Source organism: Poecilia reticulata, linkage group LG9 (assembly GCF_000633615.1).
Source record: "Poecilia reticulata strain Guanapo linkage group LG9, Guppy_female_1.0+MT, whole genome shotgun sequence".
NCBI classification, from domain to species: Eukaryota; Metazoa; Chordata; class Actinopteri; order Cyprinodontiformes; family Poeciliidae; genus Poecilia; species Poecilia reticulata.
Genome location: NC_024339.1, coordinates 29,000,575 through 29,028,451, shown reverse-complemented (window position 1 = coordinate 29,028,451; position 27,877 = coordinate 29,000,575). Strand labels below are relative to the sequence as shown.

The window sequence follows — 27,877 nt, the reverse complement described above, 5'->3', positions numbered from 1 at the left end:
CCTCCAAGCTCCATTTCCTGCATATGACATTTCCCTAAATTCATCTACCGGATTAATACGTTAGCTTTTTGTGAAGTGGAACGATGTTTTTGAGGTGAGAACAGAACGGCAGAAGCCCGCTTTGTTCTCGGCTCAACTCGGACGAGCTGTGGCAGCTTATTTTATAACAGAAAGTCATTTTAAACCTCCTGAACCAACCGTCTTGGATCTTGCTTTTTCAAAAACTTCAGCACCCTCTTCATCCCTGCCGCCCTCCCTCCCTCTCTTCCATGCATTCCTTAAAGGAGTGTGCCCTTTGGGAGCAGCTGGAATGAGAACTGTGATGACATTTAAAACACTAAAATGCACCCGGGAGAATTTTCGGGTGTTATTCCACGGTATATTTACAAGCTAAGCAAGTAATATGCGAAGCCATTTGTGGATTCTTAGCGGAGGTTAAGTTCTAAAATGGAAACTGATGGGATGCCAAGTGCCCGTTTCCAAAAGCAGGCATGAACTTGTAAGTTAAAAAAAAAGAAAAGGTCTCGGCCTGCGTTGCTGCAAATTGGAAACATTACCAAGCACTCATTTAACAGTGGTCTCTGTTTACGTTGGTCTAACGTGGCTCGCAGGGGCCGCAGGATGGAAAAACATTTGCAGAGCTGTCATGTTTCCAGAACTCTACGGCGAGTCCCGAGACCAGACGCATCTCAATTCATGTCTAGAAAACTCTCAACGTTTGAAAATAAAAGTCAGAAACTCTCCTGTAGGTCTGTGAGCGTATAAGAAAAACCTCATTTGTAATCTTAAAAGCGGAAGATGAAAGGACAGAAGGGTGCTTTGGTTATTCAACCAAGCATAGAGACCTCTCCTCTTAAAGTGGCTTGCACAAAGACTGATGTTTTCCCTCAGTGCCATAAATAACTTTTTTATTCTCCTCTGCTGCCGAGAGTTCACCTGCACAGACGATCCCAGTGTCGCCCCCCCTCCATATTAGTTACTGCGGCCTTCTAATCTGACCTGAGCCAACCTGTCATGCTCCATCAAACGTGGGAATCGGATACATCAGGAACACATGCGCTGTTGCTCACCGTTATTTCCCCACCAACAACTCCCACCCCTACCCCCACCCCCAAACACACCACCGCCTCCCCTGTGCCTCAGCACACCAAGCCTGGGAGAGGAGAGAGCGAGAGAAAGTCACCCGCGTCAAATGAATCAAGCACTGTGACAAGGGGTCCGTTGGGCCCGGATCACATGAAGGATCACAAGTCCCTCTTTTTGTCCTCCCCAACCCCCACTCATTCCCGTCCCCTCCCGCTCTGTCCACCGTCTTCATTAGCTGGGGATGAGAGCTGCTGAGTGGCCCTCCGAAAGGCGTATATTTCCGTTGATGAAGAGATAAATCAGATCATTTCTGGGGTGAGGAAGGGTGAGCACAGAGGAAGCCTTCTTGGTCACCCCCCTTTGAGATGTAAATGGCACGGTGGCAGTAAAAGAGGGCCAGGTGTCCGATGCAAAGAGGAAAAGCGTGACGGTGCATGCATTCCTCGCAGGGACCTTGAGCATTAACTGTTGCTGTGCCTCATGTGGGGGGAAACACCAGCAGGCGCCATCATGTCCTCCTGACGGCTCAGGTGAAATCAGACGTCAGGTACGATCGCATCTATTGCTCTGTGATGGACGGTAGCCACTTGGGCGTTTAGACACGGAACAGTCTGTCTTCTTTGCAAAACAGCTCAGGCAGACTGAGTAGAGAGCATCATCAGGCAGCAATTGTTGCGTCTTATTGCAGATTCTCAACTGGATTGATGTCTGGGCTTTGACTGGGCCATTCCACTTTGAGCGTTAATCGTTCCATTGTAGCTTCGGTTGTATGTCTACGTTGTTATCCTGCTGGAAAGAGGACCTCGCTTCCCCAGTCTCAAGTTTTCTTTTGGTTTTGCCCAGAATTTAGCTCCACTCACCTTAACCTCAACTACAACTAGCTTTCTGTCCATCCTGCAGAAATAATCCCCAAAGCATGACCCTTTGTTCCAGTTGTGCACTGACATGAAATAATTTGGAGATGTATCATGGCAAAATGTGAAAAAGTTCACAAAGGGGAGTGAATACTTTCACACACCTGAATGTGATGCTGTGAAAGTCAAATGTTTGAGACACTTTTTTTTTAAATGGCTACTTTCTAAATTTCCTGCAAGTTGCTGCCTGTGTTTATCACTTTACTCACCTCCTGCTGACCACCGGTCAACAGCTGCAGCTCACACCTTGCCGGACGATTAGGAACGAGTTAACAGGCTTATTGAGGTCATCAAGTCTGCAATTTGCACTGAACTCTTTGAAGCCCGAGGCAGAAACTCTAATATCTCTCACCCCGAAGAGGAGAAAAGGAGCATTTGAGAGCTCAAAGGGTGAATTAAGAAAATAATAGCAACCTGTCATTAGTCTAAACCAGAAGTCAGAAACCGTTCACAAAGCATAAGGCATTTTTTGCTCTCACTCGGAGTTAATAAGAATTGTCTGGAGCCGTAAAAGTCTCAGAAAAAGAAAGAAAGCCAATCTTTATAGGAAGCAGAACCTGATTTCTACACTTCCTCCTTGAAGTTGCTGAGTTTCTGTTGAGTAGCTGGGTTTAATATTATTGAGCTTTCTTCACTTCACTTCACTTCACTTCACTTCCCAAAAAAAAACAAAAAACGGTTGATTTAGTTGGAATCAAAATCATAACGCATTTTAGTTAATGGAAAACCCTAATTTATAGACAACTGACAAACATGCAAAAAAAAAGTATTTTTCTTTTTAATGTCATTCTGTCATAGATTTTCTATGCATAGATTACACATGACATAGAAAACTATGAAAAGTCTACTTTAGTTAAAACACTACACAGATCTAATTAACCATTGACCAAAATTATTAAGAGATGCTTTTGAGGGCCCAGGTTGCAGACCTCTGGTCTAAATAAGGAGAACCATAAACTACTGCTCTCAAGAGGAGGAGAAATATGAAGAGTTTAATCAAATGTACTATAAAATAAATGTTTAAATAATTAATTTAGTAGACAATGTATTAAATGTCATGGACCCCTAAATAAGATTCAGTACCATGTACCCCTGCCTGAAATGACAGCCTTGGCATAATACAGACTGGCATTACAGAAACTAAATTAAGCTGATATTGGTAATAAAATGTTACAGTGTAATATCTGGAGGCAATTTCACCTGACATAGAATGCCATCATCATTTTCAAGATGCATCATCTCAACTATTATATGTGTGGAAGCAGGCAGTAATGATGTAGGTTTTCTTTTTAATTCAGGAACAAAAAGGTCAGGAGCTGACCCCATAAACAGCAAGTCCAAATGCATTCATGTTTACATACGTTTATAGACTTTATTCAAAATGAGAGCTGTAACGTCAACCTCAGCTGTAGCATGTTTACAAATGTAATGGAAATATGCAGTTAACTTTATCCATACGTCTAGTTATAAAAAGGTGCAACTGTATTAAAAAAAAAGTAACCCACAGTGGAGGACAGTTCAAAGCAGTGACTCCTGTCTGCCATCTGCTGGTGAGCAGGGCACACTGCACTATTGGCAGATTGGGGCAAACTTGCAACAAATGTTTCAAGCGAGAATAACCAAAAACATTTTTCCCGCAATTGTAGCCTCCGTGTTAATCACACATCTCCTGTATCTCTAGTGTAAAAAGAAAAATCTTCTGGAGTGAGTAAAAAAAGTGGCAAGTTCCCTGCAAACTCCATATTGTAACTTTTTTTCTAGTGTCTAGTCTGTTTCTTTAACCACTCAGTACAAATTCAGCATTATGCTTTTTTTAAAGACAAAAATCTTTTTTTACATGTATCTACACAAAAAAAGCATTTAAACATAGAAGACAAGTGTGAAAAAAAGAAATTGCATACAGATGTCACATATCATCCTAAACCTCACTGCGTTCTTAGTTTTTCTTTACAGATATATATATATATATATATATATATATATATAATTAGACGTTTTTATACACTCTCACATCCACAAGTGTGTGCTTACATTTAGTGATTAAAGTAACAAAAGCTGGACTGACATGGATTGTTGTGTTTTGAAAGAGGAAAAAAAAAAAAAAAGCCTCACAACCCCTGAAGGTCTCCGTACAAGTAATTACATAGAAAAACGCTACAAATCTCCCACATGGAAATCCCATAATCCCCATTGACCGTGAACGCAGCACGATATCACGGATAAGTCTCAGAACAGTCTTGTTTTTCTTTGGAAGCTCTAGCTGTAGAAAGCTTAAAAAAAAAAAAAGTCCCCCAAAAAATTGACCTTCGTTCTTACAAATTCTCAAATAACGTAAAAAAGAAAAGGTCAGCACCAACAGGTGAGCTGCAGTCATTCACTAAGCGTGTTTTTGASGGGAGGTGCGTGTGCACACACACACATGCCCACGTTACACAGATCTGCATATCTACAAAGGTCTTCCGAAGTAAATAGCGTTTAAGAAGGCAGGAATGTGTCAAACAAAGAGGAATGTCCCGTGCTCTCCTGTCCAACAACGTAGAAACCTGCTGGTGGAAGACGATGAACTCCGGAGATATTCGCGGCACAACAGTTCGACTAAAAGCAAAAAAATGTTTGTGAGAAGCAAATACAAAAAGAGAGCACATTTAGTGACTCAGTACTGTGGTCAGTTGTCCTAGCAATGTGGAAAAACAGGTTGAGGTTGTGTGAGGCTGCCCTCTGGTGGACTAAACCAGAAACGTCTTTTTGTGCTGGCTGCACCGTGTCACCTGTTAAATTACTAGTGTTAAGCTTGAGCGGAAGTTGCATAACTTTGGCACCTTCTACGTTAATCCACAAAGACAAACACTTTGTAACTTGACAGCTTTAAACAGAAAATTAAGACTTGCAGTGAACATTCAGCATCTCACGTGGAAGCTGCAGCTTGACGTGGTCAACTAACGGGATTTGAGTAGTTGTACACTTTGCACGTAAGTTTTTAGAGTATGTGAATAATAATACAGGAAAACGTGTGTTTAGCATGAATACAAAAAAAGGAGAAAAGTCCAGCGCTAAGATTAACGAGGATGCTGGCCGGTTGGGAGACGTCGGCGAGGCTGGCTTTTTGATTGTAGGGTGCTGGTGCTTTTTACACACACAAACATATAAAAACACACACACACACGGGCTGTGTCGCTTTTACAGCTACAGGTATGTATCCTGCTCTGAGCTGCTAAGGCTTTGTGTGGATTGCTGGAGAGCAGATTCTTTGGCAGCAGGAAGGTCTGTAGGAGGCGCGCTCTGCTGGTGATTGGAGTTCGTTTCAGTTTCTGGTGAGGTCTCCGGGGTTACGCTGGAGTATTGAGGCGGAGAGGGTGGATCCGAGGATGGGGGAGGCGGGGCCAAGGATGGAGAAGGCAGATCCAAGAATGGAGAAGGCGGATCAAAGGTTGGTGGAGGCGTAGCCAAGGATGGTGAAGAAGAATTCAAAGATGGTGAAGGCGGATTCAAAGATGGAGAAGGCAGATTCAGAGATTGAGAAGGTGGATCTGTGGGGAGAGGGTACGGGTTTGGGATCTCCTCGATGGCGGTCGGTTTCTTCATGCTCTTTTTCTTCTTGCTCTTCCTCTCCTCTTTGCCCTTGTTCAGCTTCTGGGGAGGCTCGGGAACCTCCAGCACGATGGTGGGGTTCTGCTGCAGGTCCTGGCGCCTGGGCGGCTCGGCCAGCATGATGATGCGGGCGCCGTGCATCCTCGGGGCGGGCTTGAAGTTCAGCTCGCCGCGGTTCTTCTTCCAGCGTTTGACCTGGGTGTGATGCTCTTTTTCTACGTCACGCGCCGTCACGGGCACTTCGAGAATCTGAAAAGATCGGGGGAGGGGGGGACAAAACAAAACAAATCAGACGTCATTAGGAAAGTGTGGGGCAAGAAAAGTCGGAGGATCCCACATTGGAAAATAAATCCCATCCATGTTAGACTGTTTATGCTAGAATAGTGAACTTCTCCTTTGTCAGTAAATGTCAAAGGAGAGCGAGCTGCTGTGGATACTCGGACACCCACAGTGGAGTCGGCCCAATACATGAGAGCCGTTATTGTTAGAGGAGACAGAGGCTCTTACACAGCTTAGTACGTGAGCAGACACTGCCCATGTGGCGCTCTGCTCAATAGGTCTGGTTCTTGTCAAGTTAATTGACTCTCAGACTCTACTCCTCTCTAAATCCGTGACATCCTTTTGTTCTTTCCAACTTCATGCCCACATTGAGAAACCGCTGTTGGTAAGACTGGGCTGACGGAAGAAACCGAATGATCCATGCCTTGCAGACAAATGTTAGGCTGCAGACACTGCAGCATTTTGCTTTCACTTACTAGTTGTACAATACTTTATGTAGGTCCTTTCATATGAAATCATAATAAAACGCATTACTTGTGAAGTTTTTACGCATACGAATATTTTTGCAACATGTCGTAAGATAGATATGAAGCTGTTGCCATGACGATCAAAAGTCAAAATCAATGCAGAAAACGAGAGCTTTCCCATTTGACCAATATCAACCAATATCAACAGATAATACTAATAATATTCAATAATTTCACTGAACTCCGATCCAGAACAGCACAGCATTATGGGGGATGTAGGCAGAGGCAAAGGCTTTAGCCGTGCAACCTCTCACAGCCGGCTAAGCAGCAATGGTGGCATCAAGTCACTCACTCTCTCTTCGGTTACCTAGCAACAACCCGTTGAGTAACTTGCGCAGCAGCAGTTTCAGGTTTGGCCACCGTGTCTCATAACTGCTTAACAATAAAAACACCAGCATGGAGTGAAGCTGTGGATAAAACATGCCACCAGTTTGCCAGTTTTTAAATATTTAAAAAAAAAAACTAATTAATAATGAGAAATATCAACTGCGTTTCTCAGTCGTATCGTCCAGCCCAACCTCCATGTGTCGTGTCTTGGCATTTCAAGCACATCACATTGAGAGGCTTTCAAGTACTGGAACCAGATAGAGGTTTTGTTTTAACCGTCATAATAGCTGAGCAGAGTTGACATCTCAGCTCTGTTTCTTTAAATGAGCTGTGCTGTAATACGGCGCCCTAAAGCGTTTGTGTAAAAGCCGTTCCAACATGTCGGCTGATTGTGAATTTCTTTTAAGCTTTAAAACAAAGCGGTTTGTTTGAAATTTCTGCCTTACCTGAATTACACAAGGTGCTACTAACAGGGCTTAAAAGTAATGTTTCAAAATAGGATTTTTTTGAGTCCATAATTAAGATTTTTATACGTCTAGGTGAAATCTAATTCCCTAATTTAATTGTTCACGGCCTCAGAGAAAGATCTGAACTGGTTCAATATGGTCATGAAATATTGCTTGCATGTCAGCATTTTATTCATAATAAACTATTTAAATGAAATATTGCTGGACATGCCGATTCCATTCGAAGACATCCCCTTCAAGTTCGACATCAGCAGCAAGTTACGACACAGCATTTAGTTCAGAGAAACCACCACTTTAGAGAGCAATGTAAAAAATAAAATCATAAATCTCATCTGCCACCACTTGTTATAAAATTGTGATTTTTACACGGAGGAGGAACTTCCGTGTCCTCCGCTCTTACCTCTCGGACCAGGAATCCCTCCTGCATGTAGCGAGGGTCGATGGCCCGGAGGAGCTCCATGGTTTCGTACAGACCCTGGCAGGTCTTCAGCTTCTCACGAGTCCCTAGTGTGCACTTAAGCAGCACCAAACCCACCCGGAAAATGATTTTGACTCCTAAGGGAGGGAGAGAGAAAAAAAGGGGGGGAGGATTCAGCTAGGATGCTTAGTTCCAGAGCTAAGGCGCACTGAGGCGCTTCTTACCGTCACAGAGGAACATGTCCCAGACACGCAGCACTGAAGCCCAGGGCAGGGTTCTGGAGAAGGCACACATAAACCACTCAGTCATGTACAGGATGGGGTCGATCTTATGTTTCTCCAGGTGCCGGAAGGCTAGTGGGGAGACGCGGCGCAGCAGAGCAAACAGGATCTCTCCATCTAACTGGATCGCTTCCTGAGAGACGTAAAAATAAGAAATGTATGAAGACAGAGAGAGAAAATAATAAAAAAACTTCAGTTTCATCTGAGAGCTTCAATCACAACAATCCCGCCGTACGGTGTCAGTATTGTTAGAACTTGTCCATGTGTCCTGAGATTACTTCCTTTGTTTACCCAACCTCAGGTGATGTCATACTGTGTATGCGTTCTTATATCGGTCTCACCAAGCCTGGGCTGTAATAACCAGGAAGATACTTCTCGCAGATTTGGACCAATCCCCAGAAAGCATCCTGCCAAAACAAACACACAGCATCCCCATAGAAACCATTACGAACATCATCATGACTGTTATATCACACAAAGTATGCAAATAAGAATGACAGCACAACATGCGTGCGGAGAAAATAATTAATTGTCCAATAATCCTAAATGAGTCACAAGAGCAGCATCTTTATATCTCAACAGATATTTATGGAGTTTCAGATTTCTTCTGTTTATGAAACACATTTTATTTACAGACAAAGAAAACCTGAGTAAATACAAAATGCTATTTTCAAATTATTTCACTTAATACAGAGACAAAAATAACCTTGTAACCCTTGTAAATAAAAAATAAATAAAATAAAAATAAAAATTAATTGCTCCCTAAACCTAACTGGTTGAGTCTCCCTACGGCAACAATAACTGCAACCAAGCATTTGAGACAACTGGCAATCAGTCTCCTTAATTGCTGTGGAGAAACTCTGGCTCACTTTACTGTGGAGAATCTGATTAATTCAGCCCCACTGGAGGAGCACATTTGAGGTTCAGGTCACAAACTGATTCCTGGACATTCAGGATTTCTGATCGAGAGCAATCAAGGTATCCAGGTGCAGAACAAGCAAAGCAATTCCACACCACCATGCTGCCAGCACCATGTCGCACGCATCTTCCAAAACGTTTCACCTTTGAAACGGTCTTGAGGATAATCTAGATGTTTTCTGGCCACTTTTCCAAATTTTCTCCATATGAACCCTTGGTTCTTTGTGTTTTCACTTTGGTTCTCTCCAGCCCCAAAGCCTTAGTCGTGGCTTTGCAACTCTTTATAGAATGATTTTGTTTCTGAACTGTTACATTTCTTTAGATCGGGGCATGACGTGTTGCTTATAGAGATTTTTTAATGAACTTCATATAAAACCAGACATGTATTGATGTTTATACTGAAGAGATTTCTTGATTGCAAGGGACTTACAGGAAACAGGCCAGGGTGTAGCTGGGGAAACTAAACTAAACATGCACAAAACTGAAGTCAATTAAAATGAGTTGATGATTAAACAAAGGAGGTGATTCTTTTTTTTTTTTTTTAGGATCAGGTTGGTTTGAATAGCTTTTAAAAATGCAATCCTCATTCCAGTATTGAATTTTGCAGATAATCAGGTGATTTCTGTCTGGAATTAACAAGCATTTAATAATTAGAAACATTTAAACGTGACAAAAAATAAAAATAAAAAGAAAAGAAAAAAAGAAAGTAGCCAAAAAGTGCCAAAAAGCACTGTGACCTAAATACAGGTACAGATGCATAGAATGAGTGTGCAAAAACAAATCTTCAACAAAAACTATTGTGTGGAGAACAGTTCCTCATCCTTAAATCACTTTGAGAACACTTGGTATTTACAGTCATCCTACTCAGTCTTTATTTATAATACTATAACTTTGAATGAGGAACTGAAACATAAACGTGTGTGTGTGAATATGTCAGATAAAGTGGTTGACGAAGATCTGGAAACCAACTACGAATCGCCAGAAACAGGAAATAACAAGCTGTCGAACCACTGATCGAGATGATTAGCGTCTTTGCTTCACTAATGTACCACAGAAGGCTTAAAGCAGATGTAGTATTTGTCACTGGAGTAGCTCACTTTTCTGGCATTACATCACTTGTACAGTTTGTCATCATGCTGCTGATCTCAAAAAAACAAAAAAACAAACAAAAAAAAAAAACATTGCAGCTCACCGCTTCAAAGCAAATCATGTGATCCAAGTATTTTTAACTGCAAAATATCTTTATCAGAACAACATCTGATTTATGCGCATGCAAAAAGTGATACCTCAGCAGGCATGTGCATCAGCAATACAGCAGCGATAGGAGCCTGGGCCTGGCAGTATCCCTCCTCCGGTCTGTACAGAGTGTATGCCTTGAGAACACGAAACAGATCCTGCTGCCTGCGCAGGGCCGAAACGCAAACAGACGCAGGATTTAATCACATTCTCTGTCAAACAAGACACAATCGCTAATTAAAAGTGTGAGATCAGACCCCGACACATCCGATTACTCACCCGTGTCCTCCTCGCGACACAAACATCTCGTGAAAAGGAAACTGTCGATGGAGATCTTTCTCGATCACGTCGAGCCATTTTGGGTCTCCTGGCTGACTGTCCAGCTCCTGACAGAACAGAAATTGGAAATCAGACGGTTTCTGTCCAGTTACTGCATGAAGATGTAAGGAATATACTTCAGAGATAATGTTTTTTTTAAGCTTTACAAAATGTCATAATTATTAAGAGGGAATCAAAAGATTTCTTAAGCTGCATTCAAACTGTAAACCAATTAGATATTGTAGACACAAATATCTAACTGTAGATCTAAGCTGGTCAGTTTCAGTAAAAATTTCCAGAGAAATATATAAAAAAAAAAAAAAAAAGAAATGAGGCCAAAATACAATAACGGAGCAGAAGAGGAGGAAGTGAAAGAAGAAGTTGACAGACCTGAAACTTTCCTTGGTTCTGTTCCCTCTTCACCTTCCCTCCTGAAAGGTAGAGCCAGGCGCGGCCTCTCAGGGCGGGAGGAATCCCCTTCTGACAGCGGAGTCTCACCTGAACCAGAAGTTGGATTTTACTGAATAAAAACATCAACCAAAGAGCAAGTGGGTCAACGCTAAACAAAAGTCAATGAAACACTTATGGACTGCATCTAAAAAACCTAAAGGAAGAACCTTAATTCTGAGTTATGGCTTCTTTTCTTTTCTTTTCTTTTTTTTGACTTAAAGAAATTGTCTGGTTTTGATCACAGCCTGTAACTTTAAAAATAGATATTATTATCTATTTTAATAATATCTGACTGTAAAGCTTGCAGTCAGAGCAAGCTTTAAAGAGACTGATGTGAAATGTTTAAAATGGATGCGTTTCTACGTTCAAATTCTAAACTGCTACATATTTACATTTCTGTATTTTTCCATCGGCTTTCAGAACAATCTGATTGGGTTTCAATGGCTGTAATTTATGTTCCACAAACCAGAAAACATGAAACTGAAACTGATAAAAAACAGCCTACATACAGATTCTTCATTAGATTGGACTTCATTACTGAATAAGTTTATGTGGCAACGTTATAAACCAAAGAAAATATGACATTTAAATAGCAATTAATGTCACAAAAAAGAGTGGTTTTTAAAAGAATAAAATCATTTTTCTTGCTCAGGCTGCTTCTGTCACATTAATTACACAGAGTTTGACATCTGCACGCTTTTATTTCTGTAAATGTTGATGCTAATAGCTTACAGCTAAAGAAAACCTCTAATTCAGTTTCTCAGAAAATGTGATACTGACATTAAAAAAAGGTGTGGATGTGGCTGGAGTTGGCATTTCCAGTGCCAGCACACATAAATGTAACAAGCAGAGGGAATGAACTCAATTTGTGCATAAGAAACAACATTAGAAGGGTCTCGTATGGGTCCAACAGACAAAGGACGGGACTGGTCTAAAGTCCCTTTTTCAGATGAATGGACATTTCAGATTTTCTTTAGAAACTATGGCCAAAGAGCAGAAAGGCACAGAATCCATGTGCTGGAGGTTCAATGTGACGTTTTCAGTCAGGAATGATTCAGGGAGCCATGAAGTGACGCTTCATGGTCCGCTGGGCTTCAGCAGGTCCGAAGTGAGAGGAGAGTCTACCAGGAGCATGTTGGGCATATTTTTCAGTAGAGCAAAACTTCCCTCTTAAAAAATATATTTCTTATTGGTTTAATGTAATATTTTAATAAACAATGAACTTTGTGTTTTTATAAGCATCAATCATCAAAATTAACAGGAGTCACTGACTGACCTATAGCACCGTGTGGTCAAGCTATACACGAGGCTCACTTTATTTTTACTGCAATAGTTCATCTAAGATGCACATTTCACACTGCGGCCTTATCTGCATTACCATCACTCCCTGAGATGATTCCTGTATGCTTCTGAAGAAAAGTTTCTTTTTAATAGTAACAAGTCATTTCAATAAAACAAACCCCAAAGCCGTGCACGCTTGTAATGCACTGGGAGTTTACATTTACGGCACCTTTATTACACGGTTCTCCCATAGAAAGTAAGTACGGGCCTGCCCTGCAGCTGAGACAGGCATTTTGTCACATGCTGCAGTGTGATTTAAAACCCCCCAAAAACAAAACAGGGCTGTGTCCTGGCTTGCTGCTGACTCATGGAAACGAGGTGACGTTCCAGCCCGTCGCTAAGTCGCAGAGACCGGTTCACACAGAACTTGCTAGACAAGTGGATCCGCAAACAATAAGTCCATAAAGTCTCGGCTTGCGCAATTAAAAATCCTCGGAGCAACAGAGATGGAAGCTCGGGCTCCGACAACAACACGATTCGAGACACATGATCGACTTGGCAGGTTTTAATAGCCGGTGCTGACCTTATTGAACCTCTTGATCATCCACTTGTCCCAGTGGCTGAGCATGTCCAGCCACTTGACCTCGCGCTGCCTCAGCACCTCGGGGGGGACGTCCTGAGCGCTGGGGTGTGAAAAGGGTGGAAAATACGAATGAATATGCAAAACACACAGAAAGAAAAATCGTGTTTAATTTGGACAAGTATGAGCAATGTCTGCCAAGACACAGGCCGGATAAGCATAAACCAAGATTTTAAAAAGTTCATGCTTCTGGGGCTGATAAGCCTTTTAATGACTGCCATTCAGCTTGCTGAAAAAGCTACTACTGTATTTTTTCCTTGCTAAGAAAGACAAATTAACCTCCTTGGACATATTTTTGGCTGCAAAAAAACAAGAAACAGTTGATGACATGGAAACTAAAGGCACGCTACCCACTCTTTTTTATGTAACATAATTAAAATTACATTTGGAAATCTGCACGCAGCAACGTCGTTATGCAGACTGGCAAATCTCTAATGTAGAGTGTAGACACTCTAGCCACTTGAAAACTACCAAATTTAATTTGTGTTTATTCTTTTTTTGTTTGTTTGTTTGTTTGTTTAAGCTCATACATCAAACAATAAATACGGACAATATTAAAGTAAGTTTAATTTACCAACATGTCAAATTATTTTGGCCTTTTTTTTTACATTTAAATATAAAATATGCCATGCTTTACATTTTAATTTAAACAATTTGTGGAAACACCAAACATCATAAAACCCCATGTTATTTTACTCACAATTATGAAGACGCTGTTGGTTGATGTGTTTAAAGGCTTGAAATGGTGGGAGTTATGAGCTGTCATGTGTATTAATTAACAGGAAGAATAAAAAGTGGTATTTGATCAAATGAAAACCAATCAAGTGAAGCATCTCCGTTGTTTTGGATCAGATTATGATTGATTTTACACGTTAACAACTAAACACAAACGTACTCAGATGAATCCGACTTAAACAGCTTCAGAACTGACCTGAAGTGATTTTATGCGAAAGAATAAAATGAGAAAGTTCTCCAACAGAAATGAAGACGTTAAGTTGGTCAAAGCTAACATTACCCATGATGTCTAATGCTTTACTGAGGTGTGTAATTATCTCATCAGCCCAAGCCTGTAATAGCAGGGTTAAAACTCAGTCATAGAGTAAACTTTAAGAAAACACACACACACACACACACACACACACACACACACACAGAAGATATCTCAGTCAGCTAAATGTGCAGGCTGGATGTGGTGCACAAGTACAAGAAGTTATGCTCCCTTTTAGGCTTTCAAAGCCCTTAAACAATCAAGTTACTTTTATTGCCAAGCACTGTAAGCAAACCCGTAAGAATGAGACCAACAGACGGAGCCAAAAGAGGCCCTTTAGTATAAGGGCACCAGAAGATGGGGCTCTACGCCTGCCAACACTACTGCAGAAAGAGAACCTGGGGAGTGACTGGCACAGCTTTCACTCACTCCTTTCACCGTTTTAGCGTTGCCATGAAAGGAGAAGAAATGCCTCTGTAGAAAAAACAATGCAATCCAAATAAATCCTACAGCATCGACTGTGGATTGGATTAAAACCAGATATCCAGATTGAAATCCTGTGGAATATAAAAATATATAGGTCTATATACCCTGTGATTGACTAGATTTATTGGTGAATCTTAATATTAGAGAACCAAAATCCGAATATTATTTATCAAAAGTAAGAGAAGCATGATGGAGTTGAAATAAAAAAAGAGAAAGACAGGCTGTGCCACGCAGCTGGTTCGGAGCTTTCCACTTCATGCAAGTCGACTGATCATCACCACCCTGACTTGTGACATTTCATCATAACTACATTAAAAGTATCACAATGCCCATTTTGTGCAATCAATCTGAAATGGATTCCACCACTCCCATGTTTTAGTTTCCTTTGGAATATGCTTGCAAAACAACATTGTGTGGGACTGAATCACCATTCGAACAGAAATAAACTTACGACTCCTCCGAGTACTGCTGCGCCCCGCCGATAAAGCCGTATCGGTCGGCTTGCCTCTCGCTGGTGAAGCCGTTGATCTCAGAGTCGGATCCCAAGGAGCTCTCATCCTCCATGTGGCTGCTGTTCAGTGTCCTGATGCTCCCCATGTCCACTGACGGGCGGCCGTTCTCTGTTTTGGCCATGGTGGCAGGAGAGTTAGCTGGCTAGCCAGGGTTAGCTAACGTCAGCAGCGAGCTTGTTGACAGCCCAAACTCAGTCAAACTACATCGACGCCATGATTCCTAAATCTCAATAAAACTTTCCCAACAACCGCCCTGGTTGCAAAATGTTCCAAAGCCTCTTTTATCGGACCGCATTCAATAATTTACCCGTTAGCTTTCGCGGTTAACTTGTATTAAATTCCTCATTAGCAAGCTAATTGTTAGTTAGCATTAACCGCTCGTACCAACACGACCCTAAACTATTTCTGACTGCCCCTACCTTCGACTCATCAGAGTTACATCATATAAAACTATGTTCCAGATCCTAACAACCCATGGCGTCTATATAATTAAACTTATTTTGAGCTCAGCTAATACTAGAATAATGTGCTATGCTGTCATTCCGAGTGTACAGCTGGACAGACTGCTTCGACCAGGGAGCAGCCAAATCCACACTCCTGACTGGATTTTTCCTAAGGTAATGTTATGGTTACCCCTAGTGGCTGAATAAAGAATAGAATAAATCACTTTTTAGCGCCCATTTACACCGATTCTAAATTTTTTAAATAGCGCCACTGTGTTTTCCAAGTAGTACTTTACTGTCAAAGACATGGTAAAGCAGCACTACATCACCACTTAAACTTTGCGGCCTGTTGTGCTTTTTCGCAGAAAGCAACCGAAGGGTAAAAAAGAGACACTCTGACGTAAACTTGGTCCTCTTTTTCACTTTTAAGTTGAGAAAAATAAGTCTTGACATCCATGAGGGAAACCTAAATTTTCCCTCATAAACCTCAAAATCCAAAATGGCTGTCATATGTCTGAAATACAGGGATATCCATAATATCTGTAACTTTGGCAATTTGTCATTAAACCTTTAATGCATGAACAGACGCCCAACATCTTTTTTGTGTGTACAACAGTGCTTGAACTGTTTCACGTTTGGCCAAATTACAGAAACAGCATTTTATTGGGATTTTATGTGATAAACCAACACAAAAACCTGAAATGTGCAACCCTGTTCCCAGCGTTCCCACGTGACGCATGGCGTTGGCAGCATGTTTCTGTGGGGATTTTCTTTCAGCATGAACAGGAAAGGGGTTGAAAGTTGTTAAGGAGATTGATACAACTACATACAATCATGGAAGAACACTTGTTGGAGCGTGCATAAAGATTGGCATAAGTAAGCATCAGTAATTTGGTTCACTGTTATCCGTTTCAGTTTCGTCTGGGCAATTCTTGATACCTCTCCTTGAAGAAGTATCTTTTTAAATTCAAAGATGGATGTGCTTCAAATACTTCAAAACGTTTCTGAATTTCCCCAATGATGGGCAATTAGTTGTTTTCTATTCTTGACTGGGCTCCCATGGGTTCCCATGCCACCAGCTCACTGAATCATTCAGGCAATATGCTTTGTGTTTACCTTGTTGATGCAACAATTTAAAAAATAGAATTTCATAAAAGGCTAAGTACCAGCAGTGGTACAGTTTGTCAAAATACATTATGAGTTAAGGCTGAACAATAAATTACACGTCAAACAGCAACAAATGATTTTTTAAGTCCTTTATTTAAAATGGGCAAGCAAGCCAGGAATCTATATTTTTGAGCAATTTACTTGTAAGGGCAACATCAGTGTACATATGTCATGGATAAATCAAGAGTTGAAACTAAAAATCACCACTAATTAGAAACAACATGCCATTCAAGGACAAAATAACATTTAGAATATTTTTGACAAAAAAAAAGAAGCAAGCATTTTTCCAAAATGTTCTCCTGAACTAAACCGACGTACTAGGGACGAGTAGCGTAATGTTAACGTTTTCTGTGACGAACGTCTCACTTCTTTCTTCCACCTCTCTCCTTCAGAGCCAAATGGATGATGGAACCATTGGTCATGTTGTAATAAGCCAGAGAGTTTGAGTCCTTGATGAAGATGCCCTGTAAAACAAACATGTTTGTTACAAATCTGTAAATCTGATTCATTTGGATTAAATAAAACGTTCCTATGAAGTAAGAGACAAGCTTACCTCATACTGCAACTTCTGTTTTCCAGCAGGCATGCCTGTTGCCTCATGGATTTTGACTTTAATAACAGACACCTGTAAACACATTTCATTTATTTATCCAAAAGTCTGAAACGGACACATCTTCAAGCACACATTTTTAAAAAAATATATAGATATTAACATACCTGGTCGGTAAGTGGGACAGTGAAATTTAACACTTGCCCATTTAGCTTCCATTCGGTCTTGTCCTGCATGTTGGGGACTTGCACTTTGACTGCCACAGGACCCTAAATGCAGCAAGAAATGTGGCAAAACAAAGAACATTTCAATTTGACGCTCCATGTTACAAAAGTTACACATCCACTGTGACCAAGTAAATCTCCATCCGTTATGGCCAAAATTCTCTAAAAAGCAGCCAGATATAGGATTTAAACAAATGTAACTTTTTGTTTTTTAAATCAAGGTGATTATGTCGTTCTTCTGCACAGTGCAGGTTATCTTAGAACCTTCATTAGGATAAATAATTTTAGCTGCACACAATTCAGTGTAGCTCTATACACCGTCACTAACGGACCTTGTTTCGACGAAGGAACTCTTCCTCTGGGATGAGGTTGTCCTCCGTCTTCATCTTCTTGCTCATTGGTTCGTCCTCATGAGGAGGGGGTGGGTGGACGGGCGGCGCTGGGGCAGCGCTGGGTGGTTGTGGCATGGGAGGAGCGGGGACAAACGCTGGAAGAAGAGATGGTTTGATTTAGCATTAAAAAACAAGTGAATGATGAACATTTTTCAAGACGATTCTGGGAAACCTTGAGCTTACCAGTTGGAACAACCATAGGAGGTGGTCTGGGGGCCATGAGGTGGGGCGCTGGTGGCATGGGAACCACGTTGACACGAGGAGCGGGAATCATGGGCGGCATCTGTGTAATGACTTGACCTGGCGCCAGACGCACCACAGGAGTCACCGGGGGCCGTGGAATCACAGGTACGGCAGACAACAGAGTGGTACGGACTGGAGGAGCCACCTGTTGAAGGGCAAATTGGAGAGTTTCTATCACTTAAACTTTTCTTACATTACCACAAATATCAATAGAATAAAGGAGATTTTCTTCCAGGATGGTCCTTTTACTTTGCTTTATCTAAATGAAGCTTCCCAGCCCCTGCTGGTAGAGAGTTAAGATTCTGAAAAGAATAACTCTTAACGATGTTTTTTTTAAAGTGAGATTTAAATATTTTGCACTGCTTCTAAAAAAAGTGACTCCAGTAAACTAAAAACCATACCCATTAGTTTTTGGTATACAACTGTTTATATAACAAAACCAATTTTTTTTTTATCGTGAATTTTTGATTATCACTTTTGGAGAAAAACTACTGTTGCTATGGTGAACAGCATCCCAGCACCATATTATACTCTGATTAACAGTTCATATGATCAGCGCTGTAAGAACTTCAAAATTTTAACAAGTCAACTCCATTTTTAAATTCTCTGTGATCCGTCTGCATCCTTATCTGGTTTTCATTTAGCCATTTTGAATAACAACTTACAGAGATGGGTGGGCGTGCCACGGCTGTGACAGGAGGACTGGGTTTAGGCAGACTTGGTGCCGATGAGGGCATGGGAGGAGGCTGATGAATTTCATTTGGCTTGCTGGGACCGATTTTTTCCTTCGTTTCATCCTCTCCCACCAGCCCTTTGGCCTTGTGAATGGCTTCGATCTGCTCCTGCAGAGTGATGTTGGCCTGCGCCGCCTGCTGCGTGCGAGCCATGCTCCCCGAGTGGCCGTCCCAGGTGACCTGCAGGTCAACGAAAATGCAGAAAAATATGAAAACAAACCACAAACTGTTCACATTTAAGGAAAAAAAAAAAAAAAACTGTCATGATTTCATGTTTTGAGATTTTTGAATCAACATCTATTCCTACCTTTTCTTCTGGCTTCTGAATTTCCTCCTCGCCGATCTTCTTTCCGATGGCCGTCTCTTCCACACCAAAGATATCAGTACGCCTCTCGGCGAGCTGCTTCAAGCTGCTCTCGATGTCCAAACCGGGAGCGTAGACTTCGTCCTCCGTCTGCCTGTCTCTGATGCTTCGGTCTCTCTGCTCAAGCCAGCGTGGATCCAGCAGGCCAATGCGCATGTGCTCCTGCATCTTACTGGCGGGGACCTTCTCACCAGTGATTGGTGAAATAAGGTATTCGTCTGGAGCTGCAACCGAGGGCTGCGGCTTGGAAGCTGCAAGAGCAAAATAACACGAGTTTGATCAGCTTCCAGTCCTCCTACAGACTTTATCCATACAATCTCCTACCAAAATGATAATAATGAGCTTTTATCATCACTTTTCCCTTTGTTCACTCAGGAAAAGAAAAACTGTCATTATGCCTCTCACTCTTGAAATCACCACAAAAATCAACAGCATTTAATCAACTGCATCACAGAGTTTAAATAAAAGCTTTTACATTAGGGCTGAAACGATTATTTGGATTAACGTAAACTAAGATATAAATGAGTGAATTACCTTTGGGGTCGTAGTCCTTGCGAATAATAACCTGTTCTGGAGCTGGAGGCAGCGGGGGTGGCATCGGGTTGTCTGGTGGCAACGGAGCCTTCACACCTTCATCTTCGTCATCAGATCCCTGAAGAAACGCATGGAAAATTCTGTTAAGGCAGATCTTTTAAAAATACTATTTTCAAGTCATGCACTGGCAACATGCTTTGTAGATTTCTACAAAAATTTACACAGCAATCTTTATTCCATCTAAAATTAGTGTCTGACTGGGCTTGTTCAGGTTCTGCCTGACTCCTCTGCTAAGTTCTCACCTCATCCATGTCCTGGACTTGTGTGTCTTGATCAGGCTGTGAAGGCTGGCCGTCGGCCCGCTTCTCTCGTTCATCCTCTTCATCCTCACTCTCCACCTCCATCTCCACCTCCTCGCTTTCTCCGTATTTCTCGTAGCGCTCCTGGATCAGGATGCGAGCGCCGAGCTCCTCTGGTGTCGTGGGTGGAGGGAAGTGACCTTGAGTGAAGAAAAACATAAGCAAATAAAGTCAAAACGACTAATTTTCCAGCTTACATGCAAAAACTAATTGATGATATACTACCTTGTTCATTGGGCTGGAAATCCACCGTCTCTACCACCACAAAATCATGCCAGTCTATTTGGGCATAAGCGACCCGTTCCTTCTCCCTCTCCTCTTCCTCCTTCTTTCTCTCACGCTCCTGGTATTTTGCCCATTCGACTCGGTACCTCACCTGATTTTTGGATTCGAAAGCAATCAATTAACAGGGGAAATCCGCAATGATTGGCTTTCAATTTTCCACTTATAAGACATTACCTGGTCCATAACTTCCTTTGGGTTCTCAGCTTCTTTTTTAAGTTTGATCAGCAGGCCTTTGGGAGGAATCAGGATCTGAAAGATTGAGAGATTAAAGTGTAATTAACAACTATACAGTAGCACAGACCACTGAATCAGGTTCAGGCTGAATCTTGTAGTTCACCTTCGTGTACTGCTCCACCAGTTTGGTGAAATAGTTGAAGAGGCTGTGTTGTGGGCGCAGAAAGTCAAACTGGTAGTTCCTCTGCTCCTTCTGCATCAGCTGGGTGAGAAACTGTCGGCCATTGCGAGCCACAAACTGAGCAGTGAGCTTCACAACATCCAGATCAAACGCAGAGATTGATGGGGGGTCCGCAATGAACTCAAAGTCGGGGGGTGGCTCTTTGGGGACCACGGTCTCCTGAATCACCTGCGACTGCACCTAGAAATAAAAGCAGCGTCGAAAACCATAAAAAAAACAACTTGCTCAAGTAGAAGCCCCAAAAATGGGAATACAGAGTAGAGGGAGTGGGATACCTTTTGAGGAAGCTGCTGAGACTGCTGCATGGCTTGCTGCTGCATGACCTTAGGCACTGCTGCAGATGGTTCTTGTGCCTTGCCCTCCTTAAATTCATTGACCTTGTGGCGGTAGTAAGCATGGTAGGGATCGTTGGGGTTGAGGAAATTAAATTTGGGGTTGTTGATCTCATTCTGACGGATTCTTGCTTCAAACTCTGGTCCATTCCTGAGAAATCGCAAGAAAAAAAGTTGGATTGTAAAAGGAAACCCATTTCAGATTGTAGGTGTACCGTGTACTGATGCCACATTCAGAATAACTAACCTGGCAACAAAACTGGCCGTCTTGTCGACAATGTTTCGGACTTCTGGAGGAGGGTATATGATGCCAACAATGGGTTTAGTGGCTGGAGTCTCTTCTGCAGGTCCATCATTCTGCTGATAAGATTCACAAATGTTTAACAGTTCAAAGTTTACAACTCTAGAGCACAGGCATGCTTTATAAAACAATTTCAAATTCACTACAAAAGGATTTATTTTACCATTTAATTCAATAGAAATGCTGAATAGAAAATAAACTCGACCAAAAATCTAATTTCAACATGTAAATATTTGCAATAATTCTACATCTGACAGATAGCAACGCGTAAATAGGATTACTACATAATTTCTGTTTCATAATTACCAACAAATTCAGGCTCAGTTTTTTTATGCTAGTTAAATTGTCTAACAGTGTAACTAATTCTTTTTTTTTCTTAATTTAGTCATATTGTGTCATTTTCCTGGAGCAATCGCTGTTTATTAGGTGAATAATACGATTTAAAACACATTTCGACAGAAAAGTGGTGTTACCTATTAAGGGTTGAACACAATACTTGTTTTGGCACCATTGTCAATTGTTTTACAAAAATATGTTCTCAACCCTAGATCTTGAGAAGAATTCCTGGATTTGCAATTAAGCAAAATCAATCAAATCAACCACTCCTTCAATAAGAAACTTAATTTTGGGGGCAATTTTCATTTAGAAAGCTATTTTAATTATTCAGAAAAGAAAAATGCTACATTCAAAGTCCACAAATTTAATAGAGTCAAAGGTTTTACGATTTAAGTTATGCGCGCAACTCGTTAACAAAGGCCGTCTCAGGTTCGATTCCAGGCCCGGTCCATTTACTGCATGTCCTCCCCTCCTTTCTCTGCACTTCTTCGTGTCAAACTACTAACAAATAAAGATCTGCAGTGGCCCGCTGTAAACGAACTACGGAGAGCCTCCATGCTAACGAGCTAAGCCACTCATTCATTCACGTACAACAAAGCCGCTTCTTGTTTTAAAACCCAAACAGAAATACGCACACTCAGACAAATAATATGTTTTACAGCAAAAACGTGGACAGAACGCCACACAGTCTTTCCGTCGAGTCGGTGGTCCAACCATTAACATTAGCTAAGCTACGGCGTTACCTTGTTGTTAGGCTCCGGCTGAACTATCTGAACGGGCCCAGGCGGCATGGCTGCGTCTCCACTGCTCCAAACGGAAAGCTACGAAAAGCAGACAACCACAAAGACACGTAAACACACTCCGAACCCAATTTAATTGTAAAAGTATATTTTAAAATGTAAGTAATAACAGGTAAATTGCCAAACTCGTAATACTTACTACGGTTCAGCTTCGTTGGGATAATGGAGGTTTTTTACATCCGGAAACACGCCGCAGTGCATTATGGACCTTGGAGTGGCATTCTCGTCGTTGTCGGGGAAACGCGATGTAAACAAGTCAAATGGATTATTTCTGTGTTTAACTGGGAATATAAAAACAAATTGTGAGACATGAGTGAGCTGTTGGGCCACAAGGACTGCATTAAGAGCCTCCGGAAAGACCTGGTGGATATTCAGGGTGCGATTGCGGACGTGGTTTCTAGAACCGGACCGATCAATTACACCTCCTGGAAGTTCCCCAACAAATTGGCCAGCGATCTGGATTTGATGGACCTGCTGGAGGAGTATGACTTTGTGAATGGAGAGCACGCATACAATCAGCACTCGCATGTTGTTTTACTGGAGCTGGTGGTTGACAGGTAGTACACTAAGATGTAAAAATATTCTTATTACATAATTTTTTTTGTTTAGTTTTTTTGCTTGTTTTTTTTTTTTTTGTTAACAAATTTTAAGTTTCAACCACAAGCTTAAGCTTATTTTATTTGGGTTTTATGTGGTGCAGAGTTTTAAGTGTTGTCTCAGCATCCATTCTTCCAGCCAATATTTTGCAGAAGCACCTTTTGCTGGATTACGGTTGCAATCCAGCAAATGCTAAAGAATTTTTCTAAAGAAAAATTCCTTAGCAAAAATTATGTTCTGCTAATTCTTTTGCAGAAGAGACTGTATATTAATTGATTTTTTTCTCACCTGTTAGTTTTGTTTGTGAAATAAACTATGTCTCATTTTTCTTCTCAATTGTCTACTCCTTTCTCATGGTCTATGACACACAATGCAAATAAAATATGCTAAAATTTCTGGTTGTAAAGAAACAAATGCAAGAAAATTCTAGGGATATGAATACATATGGAAGTTACACAATTATTTGCATAAATGTGTAACAAGATGATTGTGCAAAGCCTTCTCTTAACATGCTGCTTTCTCCTCTGCTTTGACTAGACTCCTCTTCCTTCTGCAAAGCATCAGTTCTTATAGTGAGTTGCAGAGGGGAAGACAGGGAAGAGACCAAAGCCATCAAAAAGGATGTCTCTCTGTGGGCCTTGTGGTTAGGAACTACTGGGGTACTTTTCTTAAGTGTGTGAACAAGAAGGTAAGCTTGGCTTCGTTACAGATTGAACACAACGTAAATATTCCAGTACATTTTAATGTTAAGGTTGTTTTGTTTTGTAGGAGAACTCCAAAGACATAAAACAGACAAAAACAAAAACATTAGATTACTCAAAGACAGAGTCATATGTGACTTCCTCAACTAGCCCAAGCCCTCACTTGTGCAGAAATTGTTCATCTGCTTCGTTTTCACCGACCTCACCCCAGAAAAGCGAATGTTCAGGTCCAGTTCACAATGCCCCACCATTATATTCTAAAGCCAAACACCACAACGCTGTCTGTGAGACGACAGAGTCATCCCTCATCCCCTGTAATGTGTGTCATAAAGTCCAGTCAATTCTGAGAAGCACAGGAGATGCATTGATAGACCTTTTCCAGAGTGAGGGTCTCCCCTCGTCTCTTAAGCGTCTCTCAGGCGCCATGAAAGACACGGTGGGTCCGGGACAGATGACGGCGGGTGACGTCACCCAGTGGGCCCAAGAGCAACTCAGGGACATGCGTTGCCTCGCAAAGCATCTTCAGGATGTGCGGAGTACCGTCCGGCCTCTTCGAGAAGCACTCGCAAAAGCTGAAACAGACCGAAACCGGTTCGGTTCTCAGCTGGCAAGCGCAAAGAAGGAGTTCCAGCAAGAGGTGGAGAAACACCAGGTCTGCATGGCCCAGCTGGAGTCTTCCCTACGGAAAGCAGAGAGGACCTCACGAGAAACACAGCAAAGGCTACAAGAAGAGCGAAAACAATCTAAAAGAGGTGACTACAGTGACTTCATTTAAATCCGTTTAATCCCCCTCCCCTTTTTTTTTGCATTAATCATGTTACAAACACAAACCTAAATGTTTTTCACTGATATTTTTGTGCAATAAACCAACAAATTGCGACACATTTTGAAATGGAGGAAAATGACACACGGTTTCCTAAATTTTTTGACAAATTAAAGTCAGAAAGTTTTCTTTCACACATTCAGCCCTGATCCTATTCACCCAGTTGTTACCTGTGCCCTGTTAGTGCTTGCAAGAGGCCTATCACCAACCATTGATGGACAAGAAGAAGGCCACACCCTGGATAAGGTGCAGGTCCATCACAAGCTCATCACATAATAATTAATAAAATGAGACCACTTGCCTGTAATTTAATCTCAGTGGGAATCCAGCTGCTGCGTGAAATCTGACCCCACTGAAAGACTGGCAAAAAGTAAGCCACTGTTGAAAAGTAACATCCTAAACTCATCATTGCCATCATAGTGGTGTCAACATCATGCTTTGGGGTTGGGTTTTTTTCAGTGGGTACAGTTATGCTGGTCAGAGAGGATAGAAAGATGGGTGGAGCTAATTACAGAGGAAAGTGTACAACGAACTATATGGAGGCAGAAAAAGAGTCGTGACTGGGGAGAAGGTTTACGTTACAGCAGGATAACAAACGTACAACCAGAGCTATAGTGGATGAGCATATTCAGTGGTCAGAATGGCCAGTCAAAGTCCTGACCTAAATTCAGCTGAGGACCAGAAAACTATGTGTCATTTCTACTCCACATTTATGACCCCTTGTGTTTGGTTTCTGAAATCTGAGAAAATATATATTGATGATTGTGGTTTTAATGTGGAAAAAATTTGACTCTCTAAACATTTTTCTTTGATGTATTTCTGATAGAAATTTTGTCATTGGAGGAGAGCAATACAAGACTCAAGGAGAAAGTACAACTCCAGCAAGAAATGTTGGAAACACTCGGTAAAGAATGCTAAATTTCTTTTCATTCAGCTTAATTTTATTTTTTTTAATTTGCTGCATAATGAACCATTTATCATCCATTTCCTAATAGTGGGTCAAAAAGAGGGACTTCAACAGAAAATGGAAACACTACAAAGAGAGGAGAAGACCTGCTGTGAACTGCAACAAATGATCCAGAAGCTCAAGACTCAGCTCAGTGCCACGCAACTTCTTCTTGACAAGGAGAAGGCCAAGTACCAGAGCGCTTTCCGTCAACAGGAGGTCAGCTTTGCAGATAAAACACAGCTGTTTATCACTCAAATCAACATATTTCAATACCTATGGGCTAAATGCTGTATGGCTGTTAATCTAGTCAATGCAGGCCAAGCAGAATTCCTTATTAAAGAGAGTCAATGCTCTTGATGAAGAGCATGAAGAGCTACAGAGGCAGCTGGAAGTAAAAGAAGAGGCACAGGCCAACTTAAACAATCAGCTGAAAAAGATAACCGATTTGAAGGAGCAGCAGCAGGCTGAGCTCTCTCAGCAGCAGGTATATAAGAGCCTTTCCATTTCTGTAATTCAGAAACCTATGCTAAATTGCTAAATGCTTACATAGTTGCATTCACCAGATGGACTGTAATTTTTCTTCCACCAGGACGTCTGTGGAGATCTCCAAAAAGAGAAGCAAACGCTACAAACGCGTGTAGAAGAGCTAGAAAAGCGTGTAGCCGAACTGTTGGAGCACATGCAAGCGCTGAGGGAGAGAGAAAGACTCTTGGTGGCTTTCCCAGAGCTCAACAACTGGGCTCACACTCAACCACAAAGTAGGAAATTCCCACCTGCATTTAAAGTCCTCCACACAATATATTTTGTGGTACAAAAGGCATCTTTAATTGAAGTAGCATACCTGAAACCAAACCTTCTACAGAAATCCAATCTGTAATTTGAGTGCATTTAATCATTAAACAACATATTAAGAATTAATTGTTTATATCAAAATCAGTGGTGTTAGAAATGGGTGCCCTGTTATATCCTGTATTTACTGTATATAAAAAGCAACTTAACCTCTTTTTTACACAGCCTGTCTGGTGATATAGGAGGAGGAAAAGAAAGTAATGGCCACAACTTAGTAACTCACGGCTATGATTTGTTTTACTCGTGGGAACGACTAGTTTACTTCGTGGGCATGACTAAATAATAACATTAATTATTAACATTAATAATTGTTTTATCTCAATCTGGGAATGAACTCTAATCATATTCTTCAGACAGTTGCTGTTAGGTATGGAGTAATTCCTTGCAAGACACTTAATTTGGCTGCTTGAAAAGCAGGGGATTCAACACAAACAATACGCTGACCTCGGGGAAGCTGCTGCATTTCATTATGAGAAGGACCTGGAAGACTATGTAGGTACAGATGAATGAAAAAATATATAACTTGTGGCCACAATTATTGTTTCTTTCCTCCCATGTCACCAGATGCACTGTAATTCTTTATGTATATTTGACTTTTTTCAAGATGATCAGTGTCTTGGAACTGTATTCCATAATGTTCTGTTTCTGTAGGGTATAAATACTATGTGACACAGAAACCTATTTGTCATAGCTGCTCTTCAAACAAGAGTGGAGAACATGTTGAAAACAGCTGTTTTTTTTTTTCACTGTGAGTTTATGCCACTGAAAAAACTGAAATAATTTCTACTTTTCTGAATATTTTCTGGGTTTGCCAATAAACGTAAGGTGTTTACTATCCCCAGGCACATGTTCGTGACACAAATATCACTGAGGCGCTGTATTTCTGGACTTGAATTTAACATTTAATATGTAACTCTTGTCATTTCTGCAGTGGAGAATTACAAGATTGAATTATATGATTATTTTGTTTATTATTTACAAGGTACAGGAAACCTGATTTTGGATATGGAGCAACAACAGCAATCAAATAACATTCGCATCAAAATTCTGGAACAGGAAAACGTTACTCTACACAAAAGTCTCGAGAAACTACGACAAAGAGGAATGTTGAACATCCCCAAAGTAAGAATATGGATAGGAAATATGAGATATGATGCTATGAGATATAATGTTAGATTAAAAGTTGGATTGGATTTCTCTACTGTTGCACATTTACAGTAGCTCTCATGTGATCTTTGGATGATGGAAAACTGTTTTGTCTAAACAGAAAGCACCGTCTCAACCCACATGAATCCAGGAACAAAGTGAACCAGCTGTAAGCCTGAGCGTGTCAAGTCCAAGAAATGAAATCAACAAAAACACTAAAATAAAAAAAATACTTTTGATAAATGTCCAATGGACATCTGAAGTCCAACAAATGCACTTCAGCAAGGGTATTTCTTGTAAATGTGTTCCAGGATGGTCATAATCCATTATTATGCATAGAAAAAGAATGACTAGGAGTTAGAGGTTTTGAAAAAGTATTGATATCCCTTGAACTTCACACTTTGTCATGTTAAAAGCTGCAATGTAATTTTGTTTAGATTTTGTGTGATAGATCAACACAACAATAGAAAATAGAAATGGATTTTTACATTTCTTTGCATGTAAAAATATTTTTATATTTAGAAAAAGGTAAAACAATAAGTTGTAATATTTTACATATGACAGTATTACTATTATTAGCGTTATTATTGTTGTTGTTCATGTTGTGGTGCATGTAT

The 27,877-nt window shown here is 41.0% G+C and overlaps 3 protein-coding genes across 5 annotated transcripts; 1 reads left to right on the top strand and 2 right to left on the bottom strand.

The window, feature by feature from the left end:
- Positions 1-3,275: 3,275 nt before the first annotated feature.
- On the bottom strand, positions 3,276-15,335 carry LOC103470602 (TBC1 domain family member 10A). The gene is made up of 9 exons (XM_008419169.2): positions 14,656-15,335; positions 12,674-12,773; positions 10,750-10,857; positions 10,321-10,427; positions 10,092-10,206; positions 8,229-8,294; positions 7,831-8,020; positions 7,589-7,743; positions 3,276-5,837 (listed from the first exon to the last, which is right to left on the bottom strand). The coding sequence occupies exons 1-9, from the start codon at positions 14,835-14,837 to the stop codon at positions 5,184-5,186; spliced, it is 1,677 nt and encodes a 558-aa protein (XP_008417391.1). The 5' UTR covers positions 14,838-15,335; the 3' UTR covers positions 3,276-5,183.
- Positions 15,336-16,400: 1,065 nt separating this feature from the next.
- sf3a1 (splicing factor 3a, subunit 1) lies at positions 16,401-22,422 on the bottom strand. Of its 2 annotated transcripts, none has more exons than XM_008419165.2 (16): positions 22,335-22,422; positions 22,139-22,216; positions 21,006-21,118; positions 20,702-20,909; positions 20,349-20,606; positions 20,186-20,260; positions 19,952-20,102; positions 19,670-19,866; positions 19,368-19,485; positions 18,777-19,084; positions 18,401-18,649; positions 17,676-17,880; positions 17,433-17,587; positions 17,044-17,145; positions 16,880-16,951; positions 16,401-16,790 (listed from the first exon to the last, which is right to left on the bottom strand). In XM_008419165.2, the coding sequence occupies exons 2-16, from the start codon at positions 22,184-22,186 to the stop codon at positions 16,689-16,691; spliced, it is 2,361 nt and encodes a 786-aa protein (XP_008417387.1). In that variant the 5' UTR covers positions 22,187-22,216; positions 22,335-22,422; the 3' UTR covers positions 16,401-16,688. The 2 variants fall into 2 exon arrangements, with proteins under 2 accessions (XP_008417387.1, XP_017162416.1); XM_017306927.1 differs by having other exon boundaries at positions 21,006-21,115.
- On the top strand, positions 22,416-27,565 carry ccdc157 (coiled-coil domain containing 157). 2 transcript variants are annotated; one of them, XM_008419166.2, is made up of 9 exons: positions 22,416-22,752; positions 23,330-23,480; positions 23,561-24,245; positions 25,143-25,220; positions 25,312-25,481; positions 25,573-25,749; positions 25,855-26,023; positions 27,097-27,236; positions 27,382-27,565. In XM_008419166.2, the coding sequence occupies exons 1-9, from the start codon at positions 22,505-22,507 to the stop codon at positions 27,403-27,405; spliced, it is 1,842 nt and encodes a 613-aa protein (XP_008417388.1). In that variant the 5' UTR covers positions 22,416-22,504; the 3' UTR covers positions 27,406-27,565. The 2 variants fall into 2 exon arrangements, with proteins under 2 accessions (XP_008417388.1, XP_008417389.1); XM_008419167.2 differs by lacking the exons at positions 27,097-27,236; positions 27,382-27,565 and having other exon boundaries at positions 25,829-25,992.
- The last annotated feature ends 312 nt before the right edge of the window (positions 27,566-27,877 follow it).